This window comes from Trematomus bernacchii, unplaced genomic scaffold, assembly GCF_902827165.1.
Source record: "Trematomus bernacchii unplaced genomic scaffold, fTreBer1.1, whole genome shotgun sequence".
NCBI lineage: Eukaryota > Metazoa > Chordata > Actinopteri > Perciformes > Nototheniidae > Trematomus > Trematomus bernacchii.
Window position 1 is genome coordinate 13545058 of NW_022987313.1, and position 26600 is coordinate 13571657.

The 26600-nt window shown below is 39.9% G+C and overlaps 1 protein-coding gene across 1 annotated transcript in view; it reads right to left on the minus strand.

Annotated features, from left to right (window-relative positions):
* Window positions 1–19076, minus strand: part of kif6 (kinesin family member 6) — a 69028-nt gene extending 49952 nt beyond the window's left edge. Inside the window, exons 1-9 of the mRNA XM_034123774.1 lie at window positions 18938–19076; window positions 16115–16224; window positions 14338–14412; window positions 9549–9696; window positions 8930–9039; window positions 7035–7164; window positions 2274–2480; window positions 1948–2091; window positions 266–352 (exon numbers count right to left, since the gene is read on the minus strand). Of these exons, the coding sequence (XP_033979665.1) occupies window positions 266–352; window positions 1948–2091; window positions 2274–2480; window positions 7035–7164; window positions 8930–9039; window positions 9549–9696; window positions 14338–14412; window positions 16115–16224; window positions 18938–18997 (1071 nt within the window). The 5' untranslated portion in view covers window positions 18998–19076. The remainder of the gene's footprint in view (window positions 1–265; window positions 353–1947; window positions 2092–2273; window positions 2481–7034; window positions 7165–8929; window positions 9040–9548; window positions 9697–14337; window positions 14413–16114; window positions 16225–18937) is intronic.
* Window positions 19077–26600: the final 7524 nt, after the last annotated feature.

Consider the following 26600-nt stretch of genomic DNA (forward strand, 5'->3'; position numbering starts at 1 on the left):
GTGTTGCAGGTGGAAAACTGTTTCTTTCAGTATTACTGTGTGTGTGAGACACTGGAAAAACTCATTTTGTATTGGAAACTGGGTTACATTCAGATGCTTTATTCTCACTGCAACTCATTTGCTGATCAATTTAAGGTCTGGAAGATATGAGGAGAGTCTGGCCGTAATGACAGAGCACATGAAGTCATGCTTCTGTGGTGCGATTGTGTGGCTGAATGGTGGTTGTAGTGACTGGTGAAGTGCTATGAGTGTGTGTGTGTCTCACCAGGGCAGGATCCAGCTCTTCATTCAGGATGGCCTCGTTCTTGATGAGAGCCACACGCTGAGCAAAGCGACACGTGGAGATGGACTCCTGAAGAAATAACGTTTCAAAAAGATGTTTGAATGTTGTTTTTCTGCCTTAAGAAAGAATTGAACTTCTTCTCAATGTAGTAATCATTTGAAACATTTACTCAAGCAAAGACTCAACAAAGAGGACAACAATGTTCTTAATATTTATTTTACCTTGGGTTATCTGAAAGCATTACGGACAAAGCTTGAAGACCAAATGGCCTATATGTTTTTCTCTTTCAGAAACCTCGTTTCTCCTCACTATTTTGGCCGAATGTTCAGTGACACTTTCTATTTTCATTTCATTTCAAACCTTTATTTAACCAGATTGGTCCCATTGAGATCATAGATCTCTTTTTCAAGGGAGACCTGCAGCATATAGGTTCCACATGAAACATAAAACAATAAAGGACATCATACATTATATTTACAGGATACATTTACATAGTTATAGACATTTACAAGTGCCCAAAGAGCATTTCATTTAGCCTAGCTTTAAAAACATGCAGAGGAATGAGATTGCTCAGTTTCAATTCTTGCTGAAGATTGTTCCAAGCAAGTGGAGCTGCGCACATGAAAGCTGTCTTACCTAAGACAGTCCTTGCTCTTGGCACATCTAACAATACTACATCATGCGATCTCAGACAATAGCTGCTTGCAACTCTCTGTGTTATCAGAGAGCAGATATAATACGGGAGTTTACCCAACAAAGATTTATAAATAAACATGTACCAATGACTGAGCCTCCGTACAGTAAGTGAAGGCAGACCTGCCTTGGCATACAGGGTACAGTGATGAGTAAGTGCTTTACAGTTAGTAACAAATCTCAGAGCACTGTGATAGGCGGCATCTAACTTTTCCAGGCAATGGGCAGGTGCATTCATATAGACCAGATCACCATAGTCCAGCACAGGTAAAAAGGTCACAGTGACTAGCCTTTTCCTGGCTTCAAAAGAGAAACAGGACTTGTTTCTGAAAAAGAAACCTAGTCTAACCCTCAGCTTTTTAAGCAGATTAATGACCTGAAGTTTAAAAGTAAGACAATCATCAAGCCAGATACCAAGGTATTTATAACAGGTAACCACTTGGAGTACTTGTCCTTGCATAGTAACAATATCCAAAGCAGTCTCTGGAGTCTTTTTAGCTTTAGAAAAGAGCATTACCTTGGTTTTCTCAACATTTAAAAGAAGCTTAAGCTCAGCGAGCTGAGTCTGAATAATGTTAAAAACAGCCTGTAATTTAACAACCGCCTCCTTAATCGAGGGACCTGCACAATACATCTGATCAGTACTATGATGCTCATGTATTATAAACTTAATGATATCCTGTATTATTGCTGGTCATTCACTGCTTATTACAATTGGTGCAGCATATTATAAACTTTGCACAATACCTTATAATCACTCTTATATATAATGTGTGTTTACAGGGCTTATTTAAATACTTGACATTATCCCTTACTTATTAAGCATGATGAATATTTATAAATACCGAAAACTATAATTATACTGTGCTTTATGCAGATTACGTTTTATAAGTATGTTTGGAATACAGTGGAGACATGGGCATCCTACATTTTGCCTAAACATGACTTTACTGTATGCAGACCCTCCTTACATCTAGATTCCTCCTGTCTACTGCCATGGTGGCGATCATGGTAGTCATGCAGTTGCCCCCGAGGCTGTCCCTCAGCACAGAGGTCAGCATGGAGTTCCTGTAGGGAATATGAGAGCGGTTCTTCTCTGACAAAGCAATGATCACCTGAAGAACAGGAAAGTGAACAAGAGCAGAATAATCAGAGTTGTAAGGAAGCAAGTGAGGGAAAGCATTAAACTGGCTGTGCCAAACCACACACAGTAAATGAAGCAAGTAAAATACATTTTAATATTAATATAGAATATGTACTTTTAAAATACAAATCAGAACATTTCAGAAGTGGCTACCTGCTCCAAGTAGTGGAGGGAGAGGTTGATGTACTTGGCCTCAGTGAGCAGCTGCCCGCTCAGGCCAGTCTTGCTCACTCTATCCGATCCGGCCAAGTCCACCAGGTGGAGCTTGGAGCGTCGCACGGTGGCCGAGCCCGGCTCGCGTCTGCACAAGTGCATGGTGAAAATACAGTGGGAGCGTGTGGACGCCTGGTTCATCGGAGTCTGGAGGTGTGAGAATAAAAAGAGAGGAGACAGATTGCTGCATTTGCGTTGCGTGTGAGTATTCTTAGTCTACTCGGAACACTTGGTGGAGATGAAACAATAAAAAAGGGATTTTATTCCCCATCTGTGGTGCTTTCCATGCTGAAACAACAACAAAAACATGTTTCCTTTGATTATTTTTCTGCTTGCTCCTGCTGGTTTGAAGATCAAAGCCTCACCATGTGTAACCGATGTGCAGTAAACACATGGTGGCAGCTTTACAAAAGCTGATGTTGGTTTTTCAGATGGTCACTGGAACAGCAGAAGTCAGGTTGAGAGCAGCAGGAGACCGAAATAGAGTGCGAGTCACTGCACAAACAAGCTTTATTAACTAAAGGCGGATGGGTTACTCATGAGAGGATAAACAGAGGAAATGGACATTCCACGACATAGTGCTGATCATAGATGGCTCACTGTTTTCTTGTAGGCAGCTTGGATACACGATGCTGGTTAAAGATAACAGCTTTGTAGATCCCAACATGAATCTGCTTCTGATCAAGGCTGAAAAAATGGTGATTGATCTAAGATACAGACATGACTCACTTGTCTCTCCTCTTCACAGACATGCCAGGTCATTTATTCTGAAAAGGCACTCTGACCCTGTCTGGTTGTTGGCGTAAATGTGCCAACGCCTGCCTGTTAGGGTCATGACAGCTCACGACAGATCTTTCACTATCTTAACCCACCGCTGTCATCTCCATCCTCAGTCCAAATTCCCTTCACTCTGCACACGTCCATGTTTGCTCCAAAGGGATGATCCTTAAAGTAATAATATATGAAACAGCCCTTAGATGGTACCATGACATCAGATCACACACCTACTGTAAGTTTTGAATCAAAGGGTCCATGTCGAAGAGTCAGTTTCGACTTGACTTGGGAATTCTAAGCCTAGACCTAAGATTTGTATAAAAAAAAGACTGGACTTCTTGTTTATGGGCAGGTTTAGCGTGTGTTTACTAATGGTTTTTAGTATTTTGTTAAGAAGAGAATGTGTGTGTGAGTGTGACATCCCATTGGTATTACAGAATCTGTGTGTCAACAGCAGCACATAGTTTCCAGATTGAGGATCAGTGTCTCACCACTAGACTTACTGAACTACTGAAGATAAGGACATAGCATATAGAAAATGGAAGAACCACAAACAAGTGACATATCTAAAGAAGATACACCGAGGCATTCCTAGAGAAAGGGGATCACCTCTAAGGCCACCAGGGACTGACCTGAAATATCAACAGATTCTACTGATCCTTCTGTCTTGGAGTCTACAGAGCTAGGGTGTGAACTTCCATGTTACCTAGCGTTCTAAATTACATTCAGGCTTACAGTTAGGCAAACTTAAGGGCAGGGCTGCTTTGAGTGACGGTTGGATACAGACACAGGTCGCTAGACTCTAGCCTGGGCAGTATTAACTCCTCGATGATTGTTCCTCTTTGCCCACTTTGGATTAGCTGGGGGTTAGGCTGAGTCAGCAGATTGAGCTTCACAACAGATCTTCAGAAATGCAGCATCCAGTATTTGGGTGATCTCACAGAGAATAGGTCCATGTTATAAGACAGATATACTGACACACATATCGTTGGTGGTATCGTTGAACAGACAGGCGTTTCTTGTACTTTGACTATCCCATTTATATTAACATGGGTAGACTGAATAACAGAAACACCTCTCTGTATAATGCATTGATGCAAATTATCACCAACAAACTGAACATTATAGGTTTTATGCAGGGGTTTTGTACAAGGCTGCATTCATTTATTTTCAATGAATGTGAAATACTGCACAGTAAGTGACTTATAATGCAAGTACTACAGTGGAAACTGATAGCAGCAGACATCGTTGACAGTTAAAAGTATTCAAATACACTGACAGCTGTCCACAGATAAGAGGAGACAGTTGGCTCTTATATCTGAGGGTTATTGTGTGCTCATACTACAGTATGGCTTTAACAAAGACTGAGCACCAGCTGGAGACAGTTGCACAAACATGATATCAACGTTTTCTTTTGGAGAAAACTCTCAGTATAAAATAAAACATTTGGCCAGGAGCGCATCAAGCATAGTTTGCATATTAAATCTTTACAGACTGTGTGTTCAGTTCACATGGGAAATTGTGTCCACACAACGACATTAAAGTATGTCTTAGCTGTCAAAAAACAGCAGGACAATGCAACCTCATTGGAGTCACTTCCTTTATTCTCCTGTGTTCTCAATTGACCACATGTTGATCTTACACACACACACACCACATGCTGACCCCACACACACCACATGCTGACCACACACAGCGCCCAAGTGGGTCAATCTAATGCTAAAAGCACTTAAATGCCTAGAGATTGCAGATTTGAGAGATGAAATGTGAAGTTTCATTTGGAAAACAAACCTGCTCTGCACCCTCCTCACCCCTACAAGCTCAGAAGGTAGTAAGGATGTAGGAAGAAGGAAAGATCCAGGCTCTGCATCCCCACATGTGAAGGGAAGTGGAACAGGAATAAAAAAAATACCAGATGAGAGGAAATGTTTCCTGGTGAGGTTAAAGGAAGGGGTGAGGAGTTGAGAAGGTGCATTTTATTTCCTGTCCAATAAAAGTGCACAGGGGATTGCCAAGTCTCAAAGCGAGTGAGCTCATGATCTGCCATGTGCAGCTTGAATGGATGTGTCATCTTTTATCCACATGGCCGTGAGCGAGAGAAGAAAGAAAGCACTAGTGTTAACTTTATTTGAAGTCTATGTGGAGCAGGGACTTCTGGGATGATTCTGGCAGCGACAGATTTACTTTATTGACGGTTCTTTGTTTGCTCGGGGCTCAAGAGAAACTTTTGTAAAGAAGTCCCAGAGGGGATTAGTTCACTAAAGTGTGTGGGTGGACTGTACTGTGGGCTCCTCGCTGAACTGTGATACGTCTTGTTTCCCTGATCAACAGATTAATGTAACATCCAAGAATATGTTTGTATTGAAGAATACCCCCAGGTTTTACAGCAGTGGACAAATGGTTTGTCTTCAAGGTAGATGAAAAAGAAAGGAGTTATTGTTTAGGCAATGGGCTATGTTCCGTGGAATATGTGCATCATATGTGTAGTAGCAATAAAACCGATTCCCGGGGAACTTCTATCCTGGATCTTATAACTATTTCCTTTTGGATTGGTTATGTTTCGAGTCTCAGCCACATCAAAAGCTGACTTTGGAATACTACTTAAAAGCAAGTCTCTGATTGAAACCTGATTATTCGGTTCACTTTTACTGTCTGTTATTTACTTACAAACTAGCAACAAGGGTAAACAAGGTGATATCAGCCCTTTGCTCCAAACCTCAGGTTGAGGGCAAAAAGCTGACCCGCCACATGTCACATCAGCGTGGGGAGTCTGAGTGTCTCAAGTGTAGAAAGGAACCACCGTAACATAAACAGAAATTACAGAGAGAATGCTTGGTTATACTGGGGAAAACATGGTAAAAGGGACCACAGGGGCCCAAAGTAATATTTTAGAAGGGTCCTAAGGTGGCCTTTAGAGTGCATATTGCAGTGTGGACCATTCACGCCACTTGTCCTGGGAGTGGTAATGTATTTCTGCATGCCGAATACAATCCTCTCTGAGACCACAGCATGTTTTGTGTGTGAATTAAAATTGTAAGTCACATCATACATTTCTACTAGCAGAGAATCCTTATCTGTAAGAGCAACCCATCTGGGTACTTTCCCTCAACGCCATGGCCGCGCCCCTTTTTGGGTGAAAAAAATGGACGTACCGGGTTCCATTGCTTACAATCTCTGTACTCTTGGCCAGAAGCTACAGATATTTGATCGTCCTTTTTCCTAAGTTAAAGGGGACCTATCATGCAAAATGCACTTTTGTACGTCTTTTATACATGAATATGTGTCCCCGGTGTTCCAGGGAACTCACCAAGTGTCAGAAAACACAACCCTCTCTATTTTCCTCCATACCCAAATCTCTAAAAAATGGGCTGCAACGGATCTGATAAAAACTGATCAAGATTTGAACACTGTCCTGACGTCAGGACGGTGGCGCTACGGCTATTGGGCCAACTCCACCAATCAGGAGGAGACAGCCACGGCCATTGCCGTTCGAAAGCGCTGGAGACGCTGTAGTACATATGCCAGGCCATTACATGGTGCTGTTCTCACTGAAACAGCCCTTGCAAAAACAGAGCTAAAAAATGTCAAATTGAGCAAAATGAGGCATGGCTAAAATGCATGATCTGTTTGGTATTTTGAAAAAGAAAAAAGTATAAATATGCCTTATATAGGTATGGTCCTACACTATATTATTCAAATATAGCATGATAGGTCCACTTTAAAGTATAGAAAATCTTAACTTTGGATCTTTCTGTTGTTTGAAGTACAATAAATGACACGCCCGCTTTTAGGCATGATAACTTAATGTTTACCCCTTAGCGCCAATTCTTTGTTTTAACCGGAATGTGGACAGGGCTGTCAATATCGCCAGGCAGTGACGTGGCGCTGCTCTCATCTATGAAAGGAAGTGTTTCCCTTATTTCTTACCTCTGCAATCATACGATTGGTGTCTCCAAGGAAGAGCAGATTCAGAGCCTCCTCCTCATTTGCTGACTGTTGCAGTGACAGGTTCCTCAGATGGATGTTCTGGTCTGGATCTTCCATAATCAGCACCTTTCTGGAAAAAAAATGAAAAAATGAAGTTAATTCCAGCATAAAAAAATATCTTGAAATTACAAAAGTGGGACAAATACAGTCAAAACCAAAATAATCCAACCCTGAAGCATTTATGAAAGGTAATCATGTCCGTTATGTCATCCATTTCCCTCCAATCGCCTTGGCTTTGCTCAGCGCTTAATCCAAACAAACCACATCTGCAAGTCAGTGTGGGCTGCTACCCAGATTGACATGTGCTTCATCTGTCTGGGGGTTTATAATTCGATAACAGACAGGGCTTGATTTCCCTCAACACGCAGTGTGCTTGGCCAGATGGGTCGGAATGACTCCGGTTATATAACCATATCAAATCCATCACACCTCTACAGTTGTGACAGAATGGCTACTGGATTGAGATGTCAGAGGGTGGAACCACTGGAGAACACATGTGGATAATTATGTTAACATGTGAAGGTAATTGGGGTTGTTTGATAAAACACAATGAATCTTAATGTGATTAAAGACCTGTGCTATGGTATGGTTATTTTTCTAAACAGCCCCACCAACTCAAAAAAGGATTGATTATTTATTTTACAGAAATATAAGAGATGATGCGGTTGATATATACAGACTTTTAAGCATTTAGAGGGAGGACCGCTGAACGCATGATAGAAACAAGCAGGGTTCTTTCAAGAGCGCAAATAGATCCTGCAATTTTAACGAAACGGAAAAAAATAATGTGTGTGTCTATAATTCTGATCTTCTCCAAAATATTTTGGGCTTTTCCTTGACACTTCCACCAAGTAGTTTTCACATAATCCTGCTGACAAACAAAAAGAAACACAACCTAAAACCTAAAACATACCTTCCTTGGCAGAGGTAATAATGCACGGATGGAGCAAAGAAGAAGGAAAATGAGTGCAAGAATGTCAGAAAGAGAAGGCGTAGGCAGTGAAAGAAAGAAGCAGAGCACCAGTCCGAGAGAGAACTGCTTCTTCTTGAATCAGCAAGTGTGGCCACAGCATGGTTAACAACGGGCACTGTCTATTTCCAGAAGACTGTGATTTGTGGGGATCTAAACCTTGAGCTGGATCCTCTGAGAAACTTAAATGGAACTGGTACGAGAACATAAAAGACAACCGGACGTCTAGAGATGAATAAGTATTAGGCACACAAAAAAAAGGAACAGACACAGACAAACCTCCAGACAAATGGAATTGTTAATTACAAAGAAAGATGGACACATGGTAAAAATGAAGCTGGATGAAACCGTGTGGAAGAAGGAGAGTTTGAAGGACAGGTCCTAGTATAAAGGGAAGCAACAAATGGCCACAAACAGAGAGTGAGAGAAAGAGGTAGCTGGACCCAAAAAAAGAATTTCCCTCAGAGCAGCTGCAGCAGCCAGTAGCTATGAAAAGCAATTTCTTCACATGACCCTCATGCTCTCCACTCTAGTGGCAGAGTCTGACCACATCCATTGCTGTCCCAAAGTCTTATTATGTCAGTTGGCAGTTCATAGTGAGGTGGTAAATACTAGAGTCTCCATATTTCACCACAGTGTGACTCCGAGCCAGGATGACAAATGGCTGTTCAGGAATAAGGCGGATTATGGAACCAGGCCTGATTAGGCTTTTCAGCATAAAAACCCCCTGCATATATTACTTATGAGTGCATATCCCCAAGTCTCAATACACACTATCTGATGCTAATTGTTCACATGTTCAAAGGGAACGGGATGACTATAACATCAGCATGGTAAAAGTTACAGTAATAAAAGGAACACTGACGGTAGGTCCTCCAGTCGAGACGCTTCATGGCGGGAATCCAGGAGGTCATATCCCATCTCGTTGTAGATCTCCAAGTAGGAGATGTGTGTGGTATAAACCATACTGCTGTCCTGTGGAGCATCAAAGAAGTATGTACTGTAAGTATGTATTTAACTGAATAAAGATTTAATTCAACGAGGATTCATTTTTAAATCAACCTCTTTAAACTTTAGTTTAGTTTTTACCTGATTAAAATGAATTATGTTGCAGAAAAAATCCTTTGAATTAAAAAATGTGACTCAGTATTAACTTTAAACTTACACTTTAAAATGGCTTTTTTGGGATGGACCAAGCAAAATAATTAAGTTGGTTTCCTATCAATACACTTGGATTTACTAAACAGAGAAATAAAAGATCTGGATTTGCTCATTTAAAAACATAAAATAGTTCTCTGTTGGTGCAACCCAGCCTTAGTGTTGTTGTTGCTTTCTTGCAAAAGCAAATGTTTAAATGTAGATGCTGTAGAACAGCGTAATTAACAATGACAGAGAGAGACAATAGGGTTCATGTTTCTTGAATGTATACTGTATGTGTGTGGCCTAAAATGAAATGATAGAGAAAGCTTCCCTGCTGTTCTGACCTGGCTGAAGCGTTCGTACAGGTATGAAAGTGTGCGGGGGATAATTCCACGATCACTGTAGTGCTCGGCCCCTCCTGTGATGGTAAACGTCTTCCCACTGCCCGTCTGGCCATAGGCAAATATGGTGCCATTGTAGCCAGCCAACACACTGTGCACACACAAACACACAATACAAAAACAGAAAGGTCAATCATTTAAAAACCTTGCAAAATAATTGCACTCTAAAGAGGTCAGTGGTTAACCTTCAGCAATATGAACTACCGTAAGTACCGTAATTACTGTATCATTATCCGTAGAAAAGCCTGGCTGCGGTTGTTTTGTGATGTTCTGTACCTGCTCTCCAGAATGGCATGTAAATATAGCACACAAGATAATGAACACTTATAAAGTCTATTGTAATTCAAATGCCAACAAGAATGTACACTGTACTGTATATTATCTATTTCTCATTTTTATATAAAGCTCATTAGCAGAATACATACACAATTGCTTTCTTTTTATGAGGCATTTTGACCTATGTTGGATAGGTAAAAGAGAATAGGCAATATGGAAAAGGGACAAGCAAAAAAGGTCCATGGCTAGGATTCAACTGGCTAAGTTGCGGTCATGTGTGAAGTCATGGAAGATTGGAGAATATTCCATGACTTGATTAAATAGTGTATGGTCACTGCTTTGCTCTAGAGGGCTAAATATATGCAACCAAACAACAAAGTGGGCCTAAAGGTAATTAATGGCCAACAGTGGAAAGAAGGGGACTGTCAAGGATACCCTCATGCAGAAACCAAAATTCTGGGTGAATTGAAACTGACACTTTAAATCCACAGGGAAGGATGGCAGTGACTGGAGAGCGACGGCTATGGCGACAGACGTCTGCCGGTGACGGAGGAATGTCTCGGAGTATGAGTGAAGGAAAAGGCCTGAACCCACTCAACTAGGCAGGGCCTGGTACATTTTGGTTTGGCACTGAATCATTATTCTGCACGTGCACAGGGCCATGGAAACCAAAGGTATCTTGTTCCATTTGAATTAAACAACATCCAACATGGTGGTGCTTCTATGAGGTAATATAAATTGGTGAAAAAACCTGTTCTCTAGTCTTGGTAATAAAGCAGGACAAATAGTCAAATGACTGAAACACAAGCTCTGACCATAGGTGAGGATAAACTGACTTGACAATTAACAAACAAGGATATCTTGATACTATATTTTTTAGGGTAAATTATAAAACACAAGCCTCTCACTTATCCTAATTGAATTACTGACCCAGAATTAGAGCAGTGTGGGTTTCCTGCGTACTATCCAATTCCACACCCTGCATGAGAAGAGTAAGCGAAAAAACTGCATGTCAGTTTATATAAAACACTACGTCCACTCATGGTGGTTGGTTGGCAACCATGGGCATCCATTTAGTCCGCCGTGAGTCATGGCAGTGATTGGCAGCGGGGAGGTTTAATGTCAGAGCTAATGATGCGGCCTAGGCACTGCCACTGAGGCTTGGGCGTTTCCCAATGCTTGTTCCTGTTTACACCTCAGCTCTCCTGGAGATTGGCAACTTGTCGTTGAGTAGTTATTACGGTTCTTTATTTGAAAAGCAGTAAGTCCAATCTTTTACTTTCTTTCAAGTATTAGGTTTAAGGATAAAAATGCACAGACCTTAATCCTTCTTTGTACTTCAGCTACTGGTTTCACATCCTTGTGAAATGGAATTACAATCCAGATAGAGGCTTTGCCTTGCCAGCCCAACATCGTTATCTTGGCTCTTCCTCTACTGGAGCTATTAATGCTGGTTTGTTTTGAAACTACTGTGTTGGGGTTGAAATTGCTGGTTTCGGTTACACCACAGCAGAGACAGAGACTAGAACGCAAGTAAACGACTTAGAGCTATTGGCTAAACTTGGTGTGCGCCAAGTATGACAGAGTACCAACCAAAACAACAACCTGACAGTTATTGCTAGTTGAGAGGATAGGCGCCTGCGTGCATGAAACTGAGTTTTAGTGCGGTGACAGCGAAACTGCTTCGATTCAAAGCAATTCCACGCTAAACCTGAATAAATGTTTCCTGACTGCAGGGGCTTTAGGAAAAACTATCTGTCACTCCAAATTAGACTCAGTTTGTGATTTCTGTGACCAGACGTGCTTCTGTAACTGGGACCACGTCAATATCAACATAAGCTTCACTTCAGAGTTATCAGCACACCAGCTGGGCTTCACATAGCTTATTACACGTCAGTCCACGCTAAAGTGACTTCCCGTGTCTCTTTTATTACTTTTTGGATATGAGGCCTAAGCCTATTGCTGTGATTGTGTTTGAGGGAAACATATACGAAATGGCAGGCAGAGTTATTCCCCTTACTTTTACTCACTGTGCGGAGAACAGATTTAAATGGTTCACACATTGTGGAATTTAGAACATTCATTGTGTAAACGAGCGTCCTGCAGAGGGGGCAAGGCATTGACAGTAGACTTAGAAATGTCTGATTGTGGAGACAAATGGGTTCTGGCTAGACCGGATGACTAGTGTCTTTAAGACTGCAGAGTCATATCAAAGGCTAAAATACGCCAAGCTTAAATTGATATGGCAAAGGACTTAGCCTGGTTGTGACTGAAACTTTAAACCTGATGTTTACTATCTGCCACAACAGAGACTGTGAAAAGGTTAGCTGGGCAGGACAACTGAAAACACGAGTCTGTGAACCCCGTGTGAGTCAGGTCAAATACATCCGAGCCCTTAGTCAGCTGATCCAGATGTCTCACCATGCTGTTTATATGTCTCATATTAGCAAAGATAATGCAAAGCACTTGTGGAATTCCACAAATAGCCCCTATTGTGACTAATGGCGTTTTTCCACTGCAGCACAAACCCGGCCAGCTTTTTTTTGCTTTTCCACTAGAGGGTAGTTCCGGCTCAGGGCTACTTTTTCACCTTTTTTCTGGCCCTCCAAAATTGAGGTTGTTACCGGGCCAACAACCGGGCTGAATATGCTAAACTAGTGACGTAAACACTCGACTGCTGAATGGTCAGAGAGAATCGCTGGCAAGGGGGCTACAACTACAACTAAATTAACATATTTTACCGTGATTTAATTGTAATACACGTTTCAAAATGATGCCGAAGTAACAACAGACTGATACCGGTTAGTAAAAACCATGAATTAATGCTTTGACAAGTCTGCAGACAAGACGGCAGGCGAAAAACCTTTTAAAATGCGTGTTTTCTGAATTGAGATCGGATCGATCAGGCTAAGCTAACGTTGTATACGCTCCGTCCACACTCATAACAACGGCCTACAGACATAAATAAACCAGCGACTGTACTCACCATGACACAGACAGTCTGTGGTTTGTACTTGTTTAACTTTTGTCTAGTTTCTGAACAGATATGAGGAGCTGTGAGCTCTGTGTGCTAACAGCTAACGGCTGATGTTGGTTTTGTGGTTCGCATTGAAGATGACGTCACGGCAGTTTTACACAGCGTCGCTCCGCCCGCCGAACAGCCGATCGCCCCGCCTACACTGCGTTACTATAGTTACTACCCCAATTCCTAAACTGTAATGGAAACGCAGCATAAAGTGAGCCTGGCCTACCAAGGCCTAACCATACCGTACTAAGCCGTGCTAGGTCCTGCAGTGGAAAAGCGCCATAAGAAGCCTGGGGAGGAATGGAGGTGGTCAGGCTAAATTGAGCCATGGGGAGGAAAACTTTTTTTTAACCTGTTGTGTTAACGGGCTGCTGGGTAAATGTGTGTTGTGTAATAAAATTTAAAAAACTTTAATTGAAATGGACCTCACTGTTGAGATATCTTACGGTCCACACGGCAGCGTGCATTGAAGCTTGCCGGTGGGCGTGTCTGGCACGCGACCAACAACCAATCACATTAATCTCCCGCCCCGGACACACAAGCACGCGGTTTGATTGGCTAGCGCTTGTACTGGCATATGTTTTGATTGGCTGACGCTTCCGTCGAAGCTTGAAAAGTTGAACTTTTCTCAACTTTTGAAGCGAGCAACGGAGGCAAAGCGACGCGACGGAACCACAATGCAGTTCGGCAAAGCCTGACGTCACCCCATTCAAAGTGAATGGGAAGCGTCTCCGTTGAAGCAACGCACGCTGCCGTGTGGACAGGCCGTTCGAGGCAAAGGAAGCTTTACGTCACAATTAATCTAGTTGGAAGTAAGAATAATGAAATGTAAATGCAAATCATGTTGTATTGTGTTTATTTGATGAATGTGTAGACTTGAACTGTTCATCATGCGGGCCAGATTATTCAGCAGGTTACTTTAATGAATGTTGTCCTCATGCATGACATGGAACAAAAGCTCAAAATGAGTGAGTGGCTACAGTGTTGCTCCTGTGTTGTGGTTGGAAAATGTTCTCACACTCTCGATGGCACAGTGGGCCATTTTGCCTGCCAGCTCAGTCCACTTAGTGGTTAAAGTTTGTAAAGCAGGCCAAACATCACAGACACCCTCCATTTTCATCTTAAAGAAAGCTGAGCTTTACTAACTTCCTGTCAACAAGGATGGATATACCCTGTGTGGCCTGACCAAAACGTGATGAGAGGAGCATTGCAAGAAACAGGTGGGCAGTGAATTGTGAATAGAATAATCAAAGGATGTAGTTGTAAGGTTAACAAAACGTTTTTAAATATATATACTTTCAAAATGAACTGCATTATATAGTGTATGTAAGTATGATGTATTTTTGTCTGCCAATCTGGGTTCATCGCTACAGCACTAAACATTTATTTGCATTTGTCATTATAAGAAGTTTTATGTCAGAAAGACGTTACCTGTCTGCAACTGGTTTGGCAATGTTTTCAAATACCTCTTCTTGTTTAACAGCTTGATCAAACACCTTTAGGAACCTGGAAAAAAGGGAGAAGAACAAAGACAGTATGACACATTGGCAGAATACAACATTTAGCTTTCATTTATTTCACTACAATAACATACAGTAAGTATACATTATCTCAAAGATCCAGGGTTCAACACAATCACCCACAGCAGTACCGAGTAAGCACAAACGGCAAAGTATTTAATTTCCCAAGTGGACGAGGAGGAGTTTAGTCATTCTGTTTTCTAACGCAGCTCATCATGTTCTATCCCACAGAAAGATGTGGAGGAATCCGCCCAGGAAGATTGTTAAATGTGGAAATTGTATTTCTATAAGGGCACAAGGGAACCTCCAAGGGTTATAATAAGACTGTGTGGTTTTCAAAGGCTCTCAGTGTCCACTGCTGTCTGATTTCCTAACTGTGAATTTAGGGCTTGGAAGCGTGGCATGGGCCCTGCCCTTAGGGTATATAAGGCTGCAGCTCTCATCACCAGCGTTAGACAGATGTGTTGGCTCTGCATTGACAACTGCTGGATGAATTATTCCTGGGAAAAGTTCTTATGAAACTCTGGTAGTGTAAATTCTGGTGGACAACAAACTTTCTTTTATGTTGTATGTTATTTTTAAACTCTACAGTTACAGTACACAACTCTAGCATAAGCTCTTAAGCTTAATCGGTAAAAAAAAAAATCATACACATCGTTTTCGACTACTGCGTATAGTCTATATCTAATCATTTTGGGGATCATTCACCTACTGTTCTCCTCAGGCCCTCAATGTTTTCTTATTTAAATGTTCTGTGTCTGTGTATGAACAGAATCAACACATTTAAGCACAATTGAGTGCTGACATGTTCGTGCAAATAATTAGTTATCAGGTTTCCTTCAATTCTACAGTAGTGTTAAACTGAATTTAAATTACAATAATATGTTTATCATATATATTATTTTTTTGAATTATCTTTATTATATCACAAAGCTTTTGGCCTTTTAAAAAAGTAAACACCTACACACTGTAACAGTCTGGTGCTCCAACCTCTATAGACTTTTCTTTCTTTTTTTTACTCATTTCAGCCCTGCAGTGGTATGCCATTTAAGTGGATTGGTGGGGCGTTATATGCTAATTAGAATCAACTGCCACACGCTTTTAATTTACAAGGAAGAGGATACATCATTGTCAGAGGACAGGTACAAATTATTCTTTAATCACACACCTCATGAATATGATATAGACTTTTCTTAAAGCCTTTCTGAAGAACATATTTAAGAAAAGAAGTGTAAGATATTTGTGAATGAGCCCCCTGATTTGAAGGAAATCATTACTATAAAACTATAATGTAATCATTAGTTGGGATGCAACTATTGATTATGTTCATTAATGAATGGTCTGATGACAATTTATTGTCAATATAAAAAAATGAATCACTTGGTAAAAAAAAAGTGTGTCAATGTCAGTCCAAAACCCCACAATATTCACTTACTATGATATAAAACAGAGAAAAGAAGGACATCGCTATATTTAAAAGGCTGAAACATTAGATTATACTTTTATTAACTAACTGTTTATCATACAGATGTCCATTTCTCTTCATCGATGATAACAGGATTAGTGAACTAATCGATGCGGTCTTCCATCTAAAACCCCTCCAGTTTAATTTAATTTAGATTCATTTATTGGGAAACAAAGCAAATGGAAGGTTTTAAGGATATTAATAAAGGAACCTGACACTCTACCTGAACTTGTAGCACTCCCTCTTGTTGTTGACAAAGCCATCAGCGAGGTCCCGGGGAACCAGGAACTCCAGAAAAGCACCTGTCTGCTCCTCATTGTCCACAGAGTACACCTGAGGGAGCCAGATGCAACATTAGAGACAGTGCAGTGGAAACAGGCTTATATTACTATCACAGCATGGGAGAGGGCTTTTCTTCCACAAGAGAATATTTGGTTCGAATTCTAGAATAGACATAAAGGCATTCATTTATTCTTTTGAAAGGGTTGTGTCCTACAGTATATTCTCTGTGAATAGTTTGCCGTCATATTTATGGTACTATACATGCAGGCCAACTTAAACACAAAGACAATACATCATGTTTGGTTTGAAATATAAGTTTGGCCACTGGTGGTTTGGATAACGCAAGCGACAAAATGAAAAGATGGAGTTTATGAAGCATTTATCCTGTGGAAAGCAATAGAACGCAACAAGCAATCACGATCAGGCTAAACAAGCTCTGCAATTTTACCTCCGCTCACCGAAGCCTCAGGGGAGACAAGAAAAGCTTCAGAACCTTAAACCAATATAGATTGAGCTTTAGCAGAGGAGGACATTTAAAGTGAGGCTGGCTGGGTCAAACTAAACACCCCCTCCCTCGACATATGTTCTGGCATATGTTTCCGATAGACACAGATGCAATTATAAGTCCCCAGGGATTCAGGAATAAAATATAAGACCTAAATGATTGGATTGTTTTGTGTTGCCAGTCTGCCAGCAGTATCGCCTCCCGACCACCACTGCTCTGTTGACAGAACCTCAAAAAGCCCCAAGGAGGAAGCTGTGCTCATTTCATTTTGTAGGATATTGTCAGCTCAGGCTAAAGTGCCACAGAAACCCTCAAAGTAATGTGATATTTGTACTCAATCAGCTGTCATGCTCACACAAAAACCTGGATTTAAGGAAGAATATCAAGCGTGCTGCCTGCCAGTGGGGGGAGGCACATGGGCATAGACTTTTGTTTTTACATATGTATTTAATAAAAAAGGGCCTTTATCTGAAAGTAGGTGAGCATTATTAAACATGTGTGCACTTTAATGCAAAAAACCTCACCAGACTGAAGAAAGAAAGTCTTACGGTGGCTACTTATGTTTCACCTTATTCACTTTAATGCAGTTTTACCCTGCACTAGTTGTCACTATAAATCTATTTTGAACTGATACTTAATACCATTGGTGGAATGTAACTAAGTATATTTACTCAAGTACTGTACTAAAGTACAATTTTGAGGTAATTGTACTTCTCTTGAGTATTTTCACTTGTGAAAGTGAAAGTATTGCTGAAGTATTGCTACTTTTACTTCATTACTAGATCTACTTCTTCCACCACTGATAAGTACACATTTCATTTCCAATGTGGCCTTAAAATGGCATTTCTATTAATCTAGATATAAAAAATGAACTTGGAAACAAAGAAAAGTGTGAGTTCTGTGCACAAAAGAAGCTACATAAACATACTGAACATAAGCACAACATACTAGCTAGAAACATCTTAAATGTAAACATTTCCAAATTGGTATACTGTAGGACAAAAAATAACATTTAGCAGGAGATAAAGTATGCTCACTTAACCGTGTCATTTTTTAGTTGGTTTACTGTATGCTGTAAGTGACAACGAAGACCCTTTTCAAATATGTTGGCAAGTGATAAGAAATGCACAGGTGTAATGAAAGCATTGATTAGGCCATGTTCCTTTCAGGTGTGCTAGTTCCAGGGCCTTGCCACTGAAATGTTCATTCTTGTTCAGCTGAATGATGTATAGGGACACTTAATGGAAGGAAGCCATCATTAGTAATGCCATCAGTTACATGGGACGTTTCTTGTTTGAACATTATTAAACATGTATGCACTTTAATGCAAAATAAGCCCTCCAGCAAAAAAATTAAAAAGTCTTAAAATGGTTGCTTATGTTTCATACTAATCACTGTAATGCAGTTTAACCTTGTTGTCGCTGTAAATCTCTTTTATTTGAACTAATACTAAATACAAATGTAGTGTTCAATGTGGCCTTAAAATGGGATCTCTATTCATCTAGATTTAAATGTTACTTTGAAACAAAGAACACTTGTGAGTTTTGTGCACAAAAGATGTTCCTGTTAGTACGGTATAGTTAGGCCTTGGTAGGCAACATTAGCACAACATACAAGCTAGTAGCATCTTCAATTCAAACACTTTTTTAATAAATATATGTCCAAAAATACCTACTTAGCAGGAGATAAATGAAGTGTGCTCACTTTACTGGGTTTATTATTTGTCTTTTTTACTGTACGGAGTAAGTGACAACGAAGACCCTTTTCGAATACTGTATGTTGGCATGTCATTGTAATAAATCCACAGGTGTATTGAAAAGATTAATTAGGCTACATTCCATTCAGGTGTGCTAGTCCCAGGGACCAGGTAATGTTATGTTAACTGTCGTTCACCTGAATGATTTATAGGGACACTTAATGGAAGGAAGCCATCATTAGTAATGCCATTAGCTAGTGCTTTTCCTGCTGTGACATGTCTGTTGTGAAAAAGTTATGTAGACATTGTAAACACAACTTTGGTAGACTGACATTACTTATCGACAGGTGTGTGTTTAGCAGTTCAAACTGCTGTTTTTTGATGAAATGCCTAACTTTGAATATTTAACGTTATATGAAAAAATACCAGCGTGCTACGTATTTAGATAGGCCTTGTTAAGATAACGCCAACATTAGCTAGCTTAAATTGACATCCTGTCGAGCATTATGTTATCAACTTTGTTGTTAAGTTGTGTTTAAATGCTGTTGTACTTGCCAACTTACCGTTGTATTTTTCTTGGTAGGTTTAATGCGGCCATATATCTGTATCGTCTGTTTCACCATTTTTCTCCGCTAAAAAATGAAATTATCGAGTGAGGTTGGTGCATACACATAGCTGGTTAGCTCGTTGGCTAGCGTTAGCTCTCATGTCGGCGTTGTGCTCTCTGTGGTTTGTAGCTGGTTGCTAGGTGACGGCGGTAACCTCCACTGACAAAGATCGTCTATACGTTTGAAGATGATTCAACTGAGTAAAACAACCTTCCCTTTCATACTTCTCACTCTCTTTTTCACAAATGACTGATGGTGTGAGTCAGAGCCAGTTCAGATGTCGAGATTTGAGCTGTGTCAATAACTTTAAAGGGATTGTTAGATGGGTGAAAGTAAAATAAAGTATTCATAGCTTCTCTATTTTCCTCTGATGTTCGTTCTTCTCTACACAGCAGGTGTTGTGTTATTCGACAAAACAAAAGCTCAATCCATTTCAGTGACTCATCGGTGGGTTTATTGACAACATGTAATATGCCCTGTAGGCACTCCCACATTAGGCCAATGACAGTTACTCATGATGCAAATAGCCGCAACCACCATTGACAGATGGGACATTCATAGATCTATTAGAACCTTTATATATACAGTCTATGATTAGAACACAATTTCTATGTTGTGATGCTTTTTAGGTATGTTGCATAAAACCTTTAAAATTAATGTCTGTTTTTACTACTAAGTGAGGCCCACCCCCAAGCTGCACAGCAGGCCGTGTTGTCTACCAGGAATGCAGCATGGTTTCAGGGTGGCATTCAGGAGAATGTATTATGTTTGTTCCAGTGAATTCCTTGGTGCCACAGAAAATTCTTGCGTGGTTCCTTGTTTTCAATAGACTTGCGTGTGTACGTGCATGTGTCTTGTTGTGCATTGTTATCATATATTGCTGCTTTCAGTGGGCAGTTTGTTTAAATGTGTATGTAATCATATACCAAGTTTGCTGTGTGGCATTATATAGGAGTGTGGTTGCCTCTGTAGTATTTCTTAGATTGTTGTGTCTGTGTGTGTTTTATGGAGTTGGAAGAAAGAATGAGAAACCTAAGATTGTCTAAGCTTGCATAAGCTACCAAATTAAAAAACTTACGAAACTGAAAGATATCATTTATTTTTGCCATATTATGATAAAGGAAAATAAATGCTGGTTAATCTTTTTATGACGTCAGGACTATTAAAACAACTTGCAAACCATGTTGATACTCATCAGTTCGCATACCCGTTATTACCAGATACACGTCAAGATAAATATGCTGCGGGTCATTATGTTAAATTAACCCAGAGAATAAAACTACGTGGTAAAAGCTGTTTGTTCATGTTCACCGACTCTTCAAGCTACAACTGGCAGCACCTTGTAGCCAAAAGCAAAGGTGGTGAAGGGTATAGTGTCACGTAATCAAAATGTGGAAGCAGATGCTTTTGTGTGTAATTGACTAGGTGATTATACCCACACGAAACTCTCATGAATACTTGTCCCTGTTTAAGTAGTCCTTGAGTAATGTGTGGAATTGTTTATATATGTAATACAAATATTTGCTTTGGGAACAAGGAGAAGAAGGTAGCCTACTAGGCCTCTGTTTTAAAGTGTTTTGATTGTTTCATAAAGTAGTTTTGATAAAACCTTTAACAACTCAATGTGTATAATACATTATAAACATACCTTTAACTAACCATAATCACTATAAGCCTGGTAATCATAGTTGAGGTACTCATTATTGCCAGTCACTCACTCACATTTTTATTTTTGCAAGAATCCCAGTGTAAAAAATGTGTTATACATTATGATTTTTATTAAATGCATTATTATCACTGTTATATTGCATTTTAATGTGATTATAATGTTACTCTAATAATGGCGCATTTCCACTGCAGGGCCTCGTACGGCTTAGTACGGTATAGTTAGGCCTTGGTAGGCCAGGCTCACTTTATGCTGCGTTTCCATTACAGTTTAGTAGCTGGGGCAGTAACTATAGTAACGCAGTGTAGGCGGAGCCGTGATGCCATCTTCAATGTGAACCACAAAACCAATATCAGCTGTTAGCTGTTAGCACTCAGAGCTCACAGCTCCTCATATCTGTTCAGAAACTAGACAAAAGTTAAACAAGTACGAACCACAGACTGTCTGTGTCATGGTGAATACAATCGCTGGTTTATTTATGTCTGTATAGGCCGTTGTTGTGAGTGTGGACGGTCGGAGCATATACAACGTTAGCTTAGCCGATCTCCATTCAGATAACACGCATTTTAAAAGGTTTTTCGCCTGCCGTCTTGTCTGCAGACTTGTCAAAGCATTAATTCATGGTTTTTACTAACCGGTATCAGTCTGTTGTTACTTCGGCATCATTTAAAAATGTGTATTACAATTAAATCATGGTAAAATATGTTCATTTTGTTGTAGTTGTAGCCCCCTTGCCAGCGATTCTCTCACTAGTTTAGCATATTCAGCCCGGTTGTTGGCCTGGAAAGAACCTCGATTTTGAAGGGCCAAAAAAACTGTGAAAAAGTACCCGTTAGCCAGAACTACCCCTAGTGGAAACGCAACAAAAAACGGGCCGGGTTTGACACGGCACGCTTAAACCGTGCTACGTAATGCAGTGGAAATGCGCCATAAGTGGTCATTATATGCTTTAAGTAATCTATTTAACAACATTTTGAAGCTTTTTGTGTTTTCACATCACTTAAAGCACACAGGGGCCTTTAAGAACAACACATATGCACATTATTATGCAATATTACATTAATTATAATGTATTATAACATTGATTTTAATGCATTCCAACTTGGAAAATTACAATACACTATCCTTGCAACAGAAAATGAAGAGAATGTTCAGCAATTATTTGATAGTATGATACTTGATAGTTGTTACACATCATACAAAATATTTTGGAGTGCATGTTACTATAGTTATACAGCGATATACAGATTATAACAAATGTAGTATGTTAGTGATGCATTGCAGACAGGGACATCATAGAAAGTGTTACCAGATTAGGTTGTAAAATGTACTTTATTCATCAAAGGTTTTCATTCTAAAACCTTTGCCTTTCTTTACATAAAGTACCATCTCCACAGTATTAACCACATGCGTAGATTTTATTGCACTTGTTGACACTTGTATTACATCTGGAATATTGCACAGTGGTTTTAGTAAGAATACCACATGTCAACATACAATAATCTTTTCCCAAACATGTAGATTATATCAAATGATAACTGCATACAAAGTGCAGTCTTTTCAAGAATGCCAAAGGAGTTCCAAAAACATAAGCAGCCACGTCCACTTTCTACGAAACAATTACACTGTGTACTTAAGTGTGTTTCCTTGACAGAAAGTGAATGCAGTAAACACCAACCAGGGGCCGGACCGGGCTTGTTAGGGAGCTGTGAATTTTTTTTTTCTTTTAATATCCTGTTTTGGTCCATGTGTTGTCTTTAGCTATAGCTGACATAGCTGTGGTTTCACCCCAGAACAGGCAACCGACTGTTCTACATGAGTCCGATGCACGAAGACATACTTTAAATCTGGATGCAAGACCTTTTTACTCTGAGCAAATAAGTGGCACTTTTTCTGCTCCAAGTTTTGCATGCGTGCAAACTGCTCTAAATTCTTTCCTTTAGGTGGAGCGAAGTAATTACAAGTCATTTTCTCACAAATGATTTCCCATAATTCTGACACTTTGTTCCTCTTTAATCTTTCCTAATTCCTGTGTCAGGTTCACAAGGTCAAGTGATAACAAAAGGTAAGTGTCATACTGGGACAGTCACCATAGATGATGATTTAACATGTGCAAGAAATGTGCAAGCATGCATGCACACACTCACGCTTCATCAACTCTGAAAAGAGTGAGTTACAGTAAAGACTTTGGATACAGATAAAGGCTAAAGCTTGAAACTTGTAGAACCTTAAAGGCAAAAACAACTTGTGCTTCAGCGGCAGAAACGAAAACCAGTTTTTTCAGTCATCTTTGCCAGCATTCGACACCTTTGTCTCTCAGCGCCGGTCTGGCAGTTAATCAAAAAGGTGTGCTCAGTGTCAGAGGATCTTCAGCCCGCCTTAGAGTGTGTGCACCAATCTCCCGACAGACTGCTTGGTTTAGTTTGTGGTTGTGACGTTTGCAAGATGACCTGCTACCCATTTCAACACAGGATCAAAGGTGCTGCAGTGTGCCAAAGTTTACTTGTGTCTTGCAGTGAAGATCCGAAAATGACCCCAAATTGAAAACAACTTTGTTATTTCTGTACAGAAGTCACACATGTTGCCATCACATTACCCAGTCATTCTTGAATAACAATCAAAACACCTTTATTATCTTCTTCATGAAAGCACTGAGGTGGGTCAGACACTAACTTGCCACTACATGCTTACAGCAGCAACAGTAGCCTGTCAACCGAGCATAAGTCATTTATATGAGTTTTTGATGTCTCTCTGCATACAATTCCTGTGTGCGATCCTTTACATGCATGCGTGCCTACCAAGCTGTAAACACTGCACCCTCCGCAACTCCTGGCTAATCAATCCCTTAGTAAAGCGTCTTGGCGATGCTTTCAAACAGAATGGTTTAGATCTGGCTTGGCCATTATTACAGAGTAGGGGAAGATGATTCTTCAGTTAAGTAGCTGCCTCTCAGTGGCTTAGTGGTTTTGGTTAGATAGATTCCATAGGATGATGTGTTGCTCTGGGACTGTGATGTTTGTGTGTGTGTGTATGTGTGTGTGTGTGTGTGTGTGTCGTCCCATTTATGTCTGAGGGTGGCCACAGAGGCTTAGTGGTAGAATACCAAGATGCTTCTTTAACCAAAGGGACGATTAAAGACAAGCTTCTGCTTCTATGGTACCTTGCTTATACTGTAAGCCACCAAGTGACAGACGCTCACATGGCACATGCACATACATTGCTTACATTCACAATGATAGATGTAAGCAATGGGAACATGGTCACCACGGTTTATTGCTAAAAAACATTCAAAGGATGCATAACCCCACCTTTGGTCATATTCTTACTATTTCAACTGCATGGGAGATGCTTGCAGTAACATCTGCATAAACCACATTCACCACATGTTTTGAATGTTATCAGGCCATTGAATGGTAGTCATCATAGACTAATCATAGACTGTGTTAGAAGTTGACGTAGTTATCTTGATGTCACCAATGGTTTGTGGACTATGAGTTTGAAGACCAGAGTTTGTCATTTTGGCTGTTGCCATGAGGATTTTGGGAGGTTGGCATATTGTTTTTTTGGTTGTAGCCATCTTGGTTTCTTTAAACCAGAAGTGCCTTGAGGTGCTGCAGCTAAAGGCAACCGATTGATAAACAAAACATGTTTTGAGACAAAAAATGTATAATCAACTGACAACACTGTCTTCTACACAATCAAAAAGACTGCAAATTTAAGCCAACTCTGCATTGGCTTCACTTTTCAGATCCAAAGGTTGACATCTGACCATGATGATTCAGAAGGAGCCGACTGTAGGCAAGGTTCCTATCCAAAGTCATGAACTGATTGCAGTTACTTAGGTTTCACATTCAGTTCATTTTGGTTTAGGTGCATAAAATATGTGGTTAGGTTCAGGAAAAAAACACAATGTGAATCGTTACTTACTTTACTTTACTGCGTAGGCTACATTAGTTTAAGACAAATCTAGCTTGATGGTTTCCTGGGGTTAAATGTCATGTGCTTATTTTACCCTCTCTTGTAATACTTGCAACATGCGCAGCAACCATGTGTAAAGATGAAAATGGCATCATCCAAAGCGTGATGCAAAGCTATATTGAGTCAGCCTGAGAAAGGTTAATTTGTTTACACCAGTGCATTTGCAGAGTGACTGAGTGCTGGAGTCAGGGAAGGAATGACTGCAAGAGAGTTATTTTCAGAGTGAATAACTGTTACGGTGGCTGTGATGAAAGGAGGGCAGCCCATGCAGTGACCTATGCATGTAAGCTAGTGGGTAGCATGTATGTAACCTATTTTTACCAATGGTCTAAAAAGTGTTTAACATAAGAGTTACAGTGCCCATAGTTTGCAATCATGCAAGTTTGTGCAAGGACTTTCAGATTGTTGGAGCAGTATATATATTATTTAAAAATACATTTAATTTCTGTTATAGCCAGAAGTAGCGCTAACCAACGTGCTGAATGTCTATCTCAGGCGGTCCCCAGCTGTAGAGTCCATGCTATTTCAAGTCTGGGGTTTCAAACTCTCCTGCCTTTGCCTCCAGGGCACAGCTTTCTGCTTAGTAGTTGTGTCCAAGGGAATTCTTTAGGGCTTTGGTTATGTGTTATTCTCTGAGGCTTCTGCCCTCCGTTATGCTAGCTAGACCCAGGCATATCAAACTTCAGCCTGCATTCCTGAAATACTGTATATGAATTTCCCAAAGTAGTTTTTTTGCATTAATCAGCATGTTTGTTTTTCAGTATGATGAACAGTCAAGGAAATGGGGGGGCTTTTAAATAATTTGTTTAAGAATGTTTTGCTGTGCTTTGTGTGCTGAACTTTAAATGATATTTGTTTCACTGCAGGCAGAATATCATATACTCTCCATGAGACAATCTGGATGAAAGATACAAATTCAGGGTAGAAGAAGTACATCCTGCTCCATGAAATGACATTTCCGAGTTTGTCATCGTGTTACTTGAATAAAAATGAACTAGGACTTTCATTTTAACACAGGTTTTCTATTCAGTACATTATATTTGCTTTGCACTTCATAGTGACTAACTCAGCCTTTTTCCTTGTTTTCAAGGATTATCTTGAGTTATATTTCCTGCTGTCAGTAAATATTATGTTATCACATAACTCTCTTTGTTGGCCTCCAGAACAGCTTGATAAATACTCATCAAAGCCATTCCAAAACTAATGGCGGCATGTGCAACCAATGCATTTGCCTGGAAAAAACGGATGCATACCTTCTCCTTTTATAGCCACTCTCTTGCTTGGCTATTTGAGCGCGAGGGGATTTCTTAGGACAATGTTGCATAATGGACATTATGTCAAGAGTTTTCAGTGATTGCAGCACAGAAGATATCTCCGGTCTCTTACTTCAGACCCTTGGAATTCATATATTGCGCCATGTGTGTAAATAACCGTGTAAATAACATGTTGTCATTTTTGTCTTCTTTCTCAATTTCTCTGTCTTTCTCTGATTCCCTCACAAGTATAGATGCAAGGATATTCATCAAACAATTGTTTGTCGACTTATCTATTAGAATGATTCTTTTGAAAGAGAATCATACAAAAGTGGAACTTTAAATCCTGTGTTTATTAGCCCATTAGTTTGACATAACATACAAAAGTTAAATTATATTAGTTATCTAATTATTGGCAAGGGCAAATATTATTTTTTTCAAACTTCTGGTGTCCATTCCTTGCATATCAATGCATTTAGAAGTTTATTAAATATCACTTTATTTTGAAAGGATGTATAGCGAGAATAATTATTTTTGTCTAAAAGGAGGTTTAGTGTGGAGTTTAAAAGATTTGCCTATTGTTTTCCTTAGAGACGTTAATCCATGAAACTAATTAATAGGAATAAGCTTTTATTTACTCCCTCTTAAACAAAAAAGAACATCTTTATAATTTCCTTCTTTTGTTTTGTTGTAACTTTAAAGCATTGAGAAATGATTAATG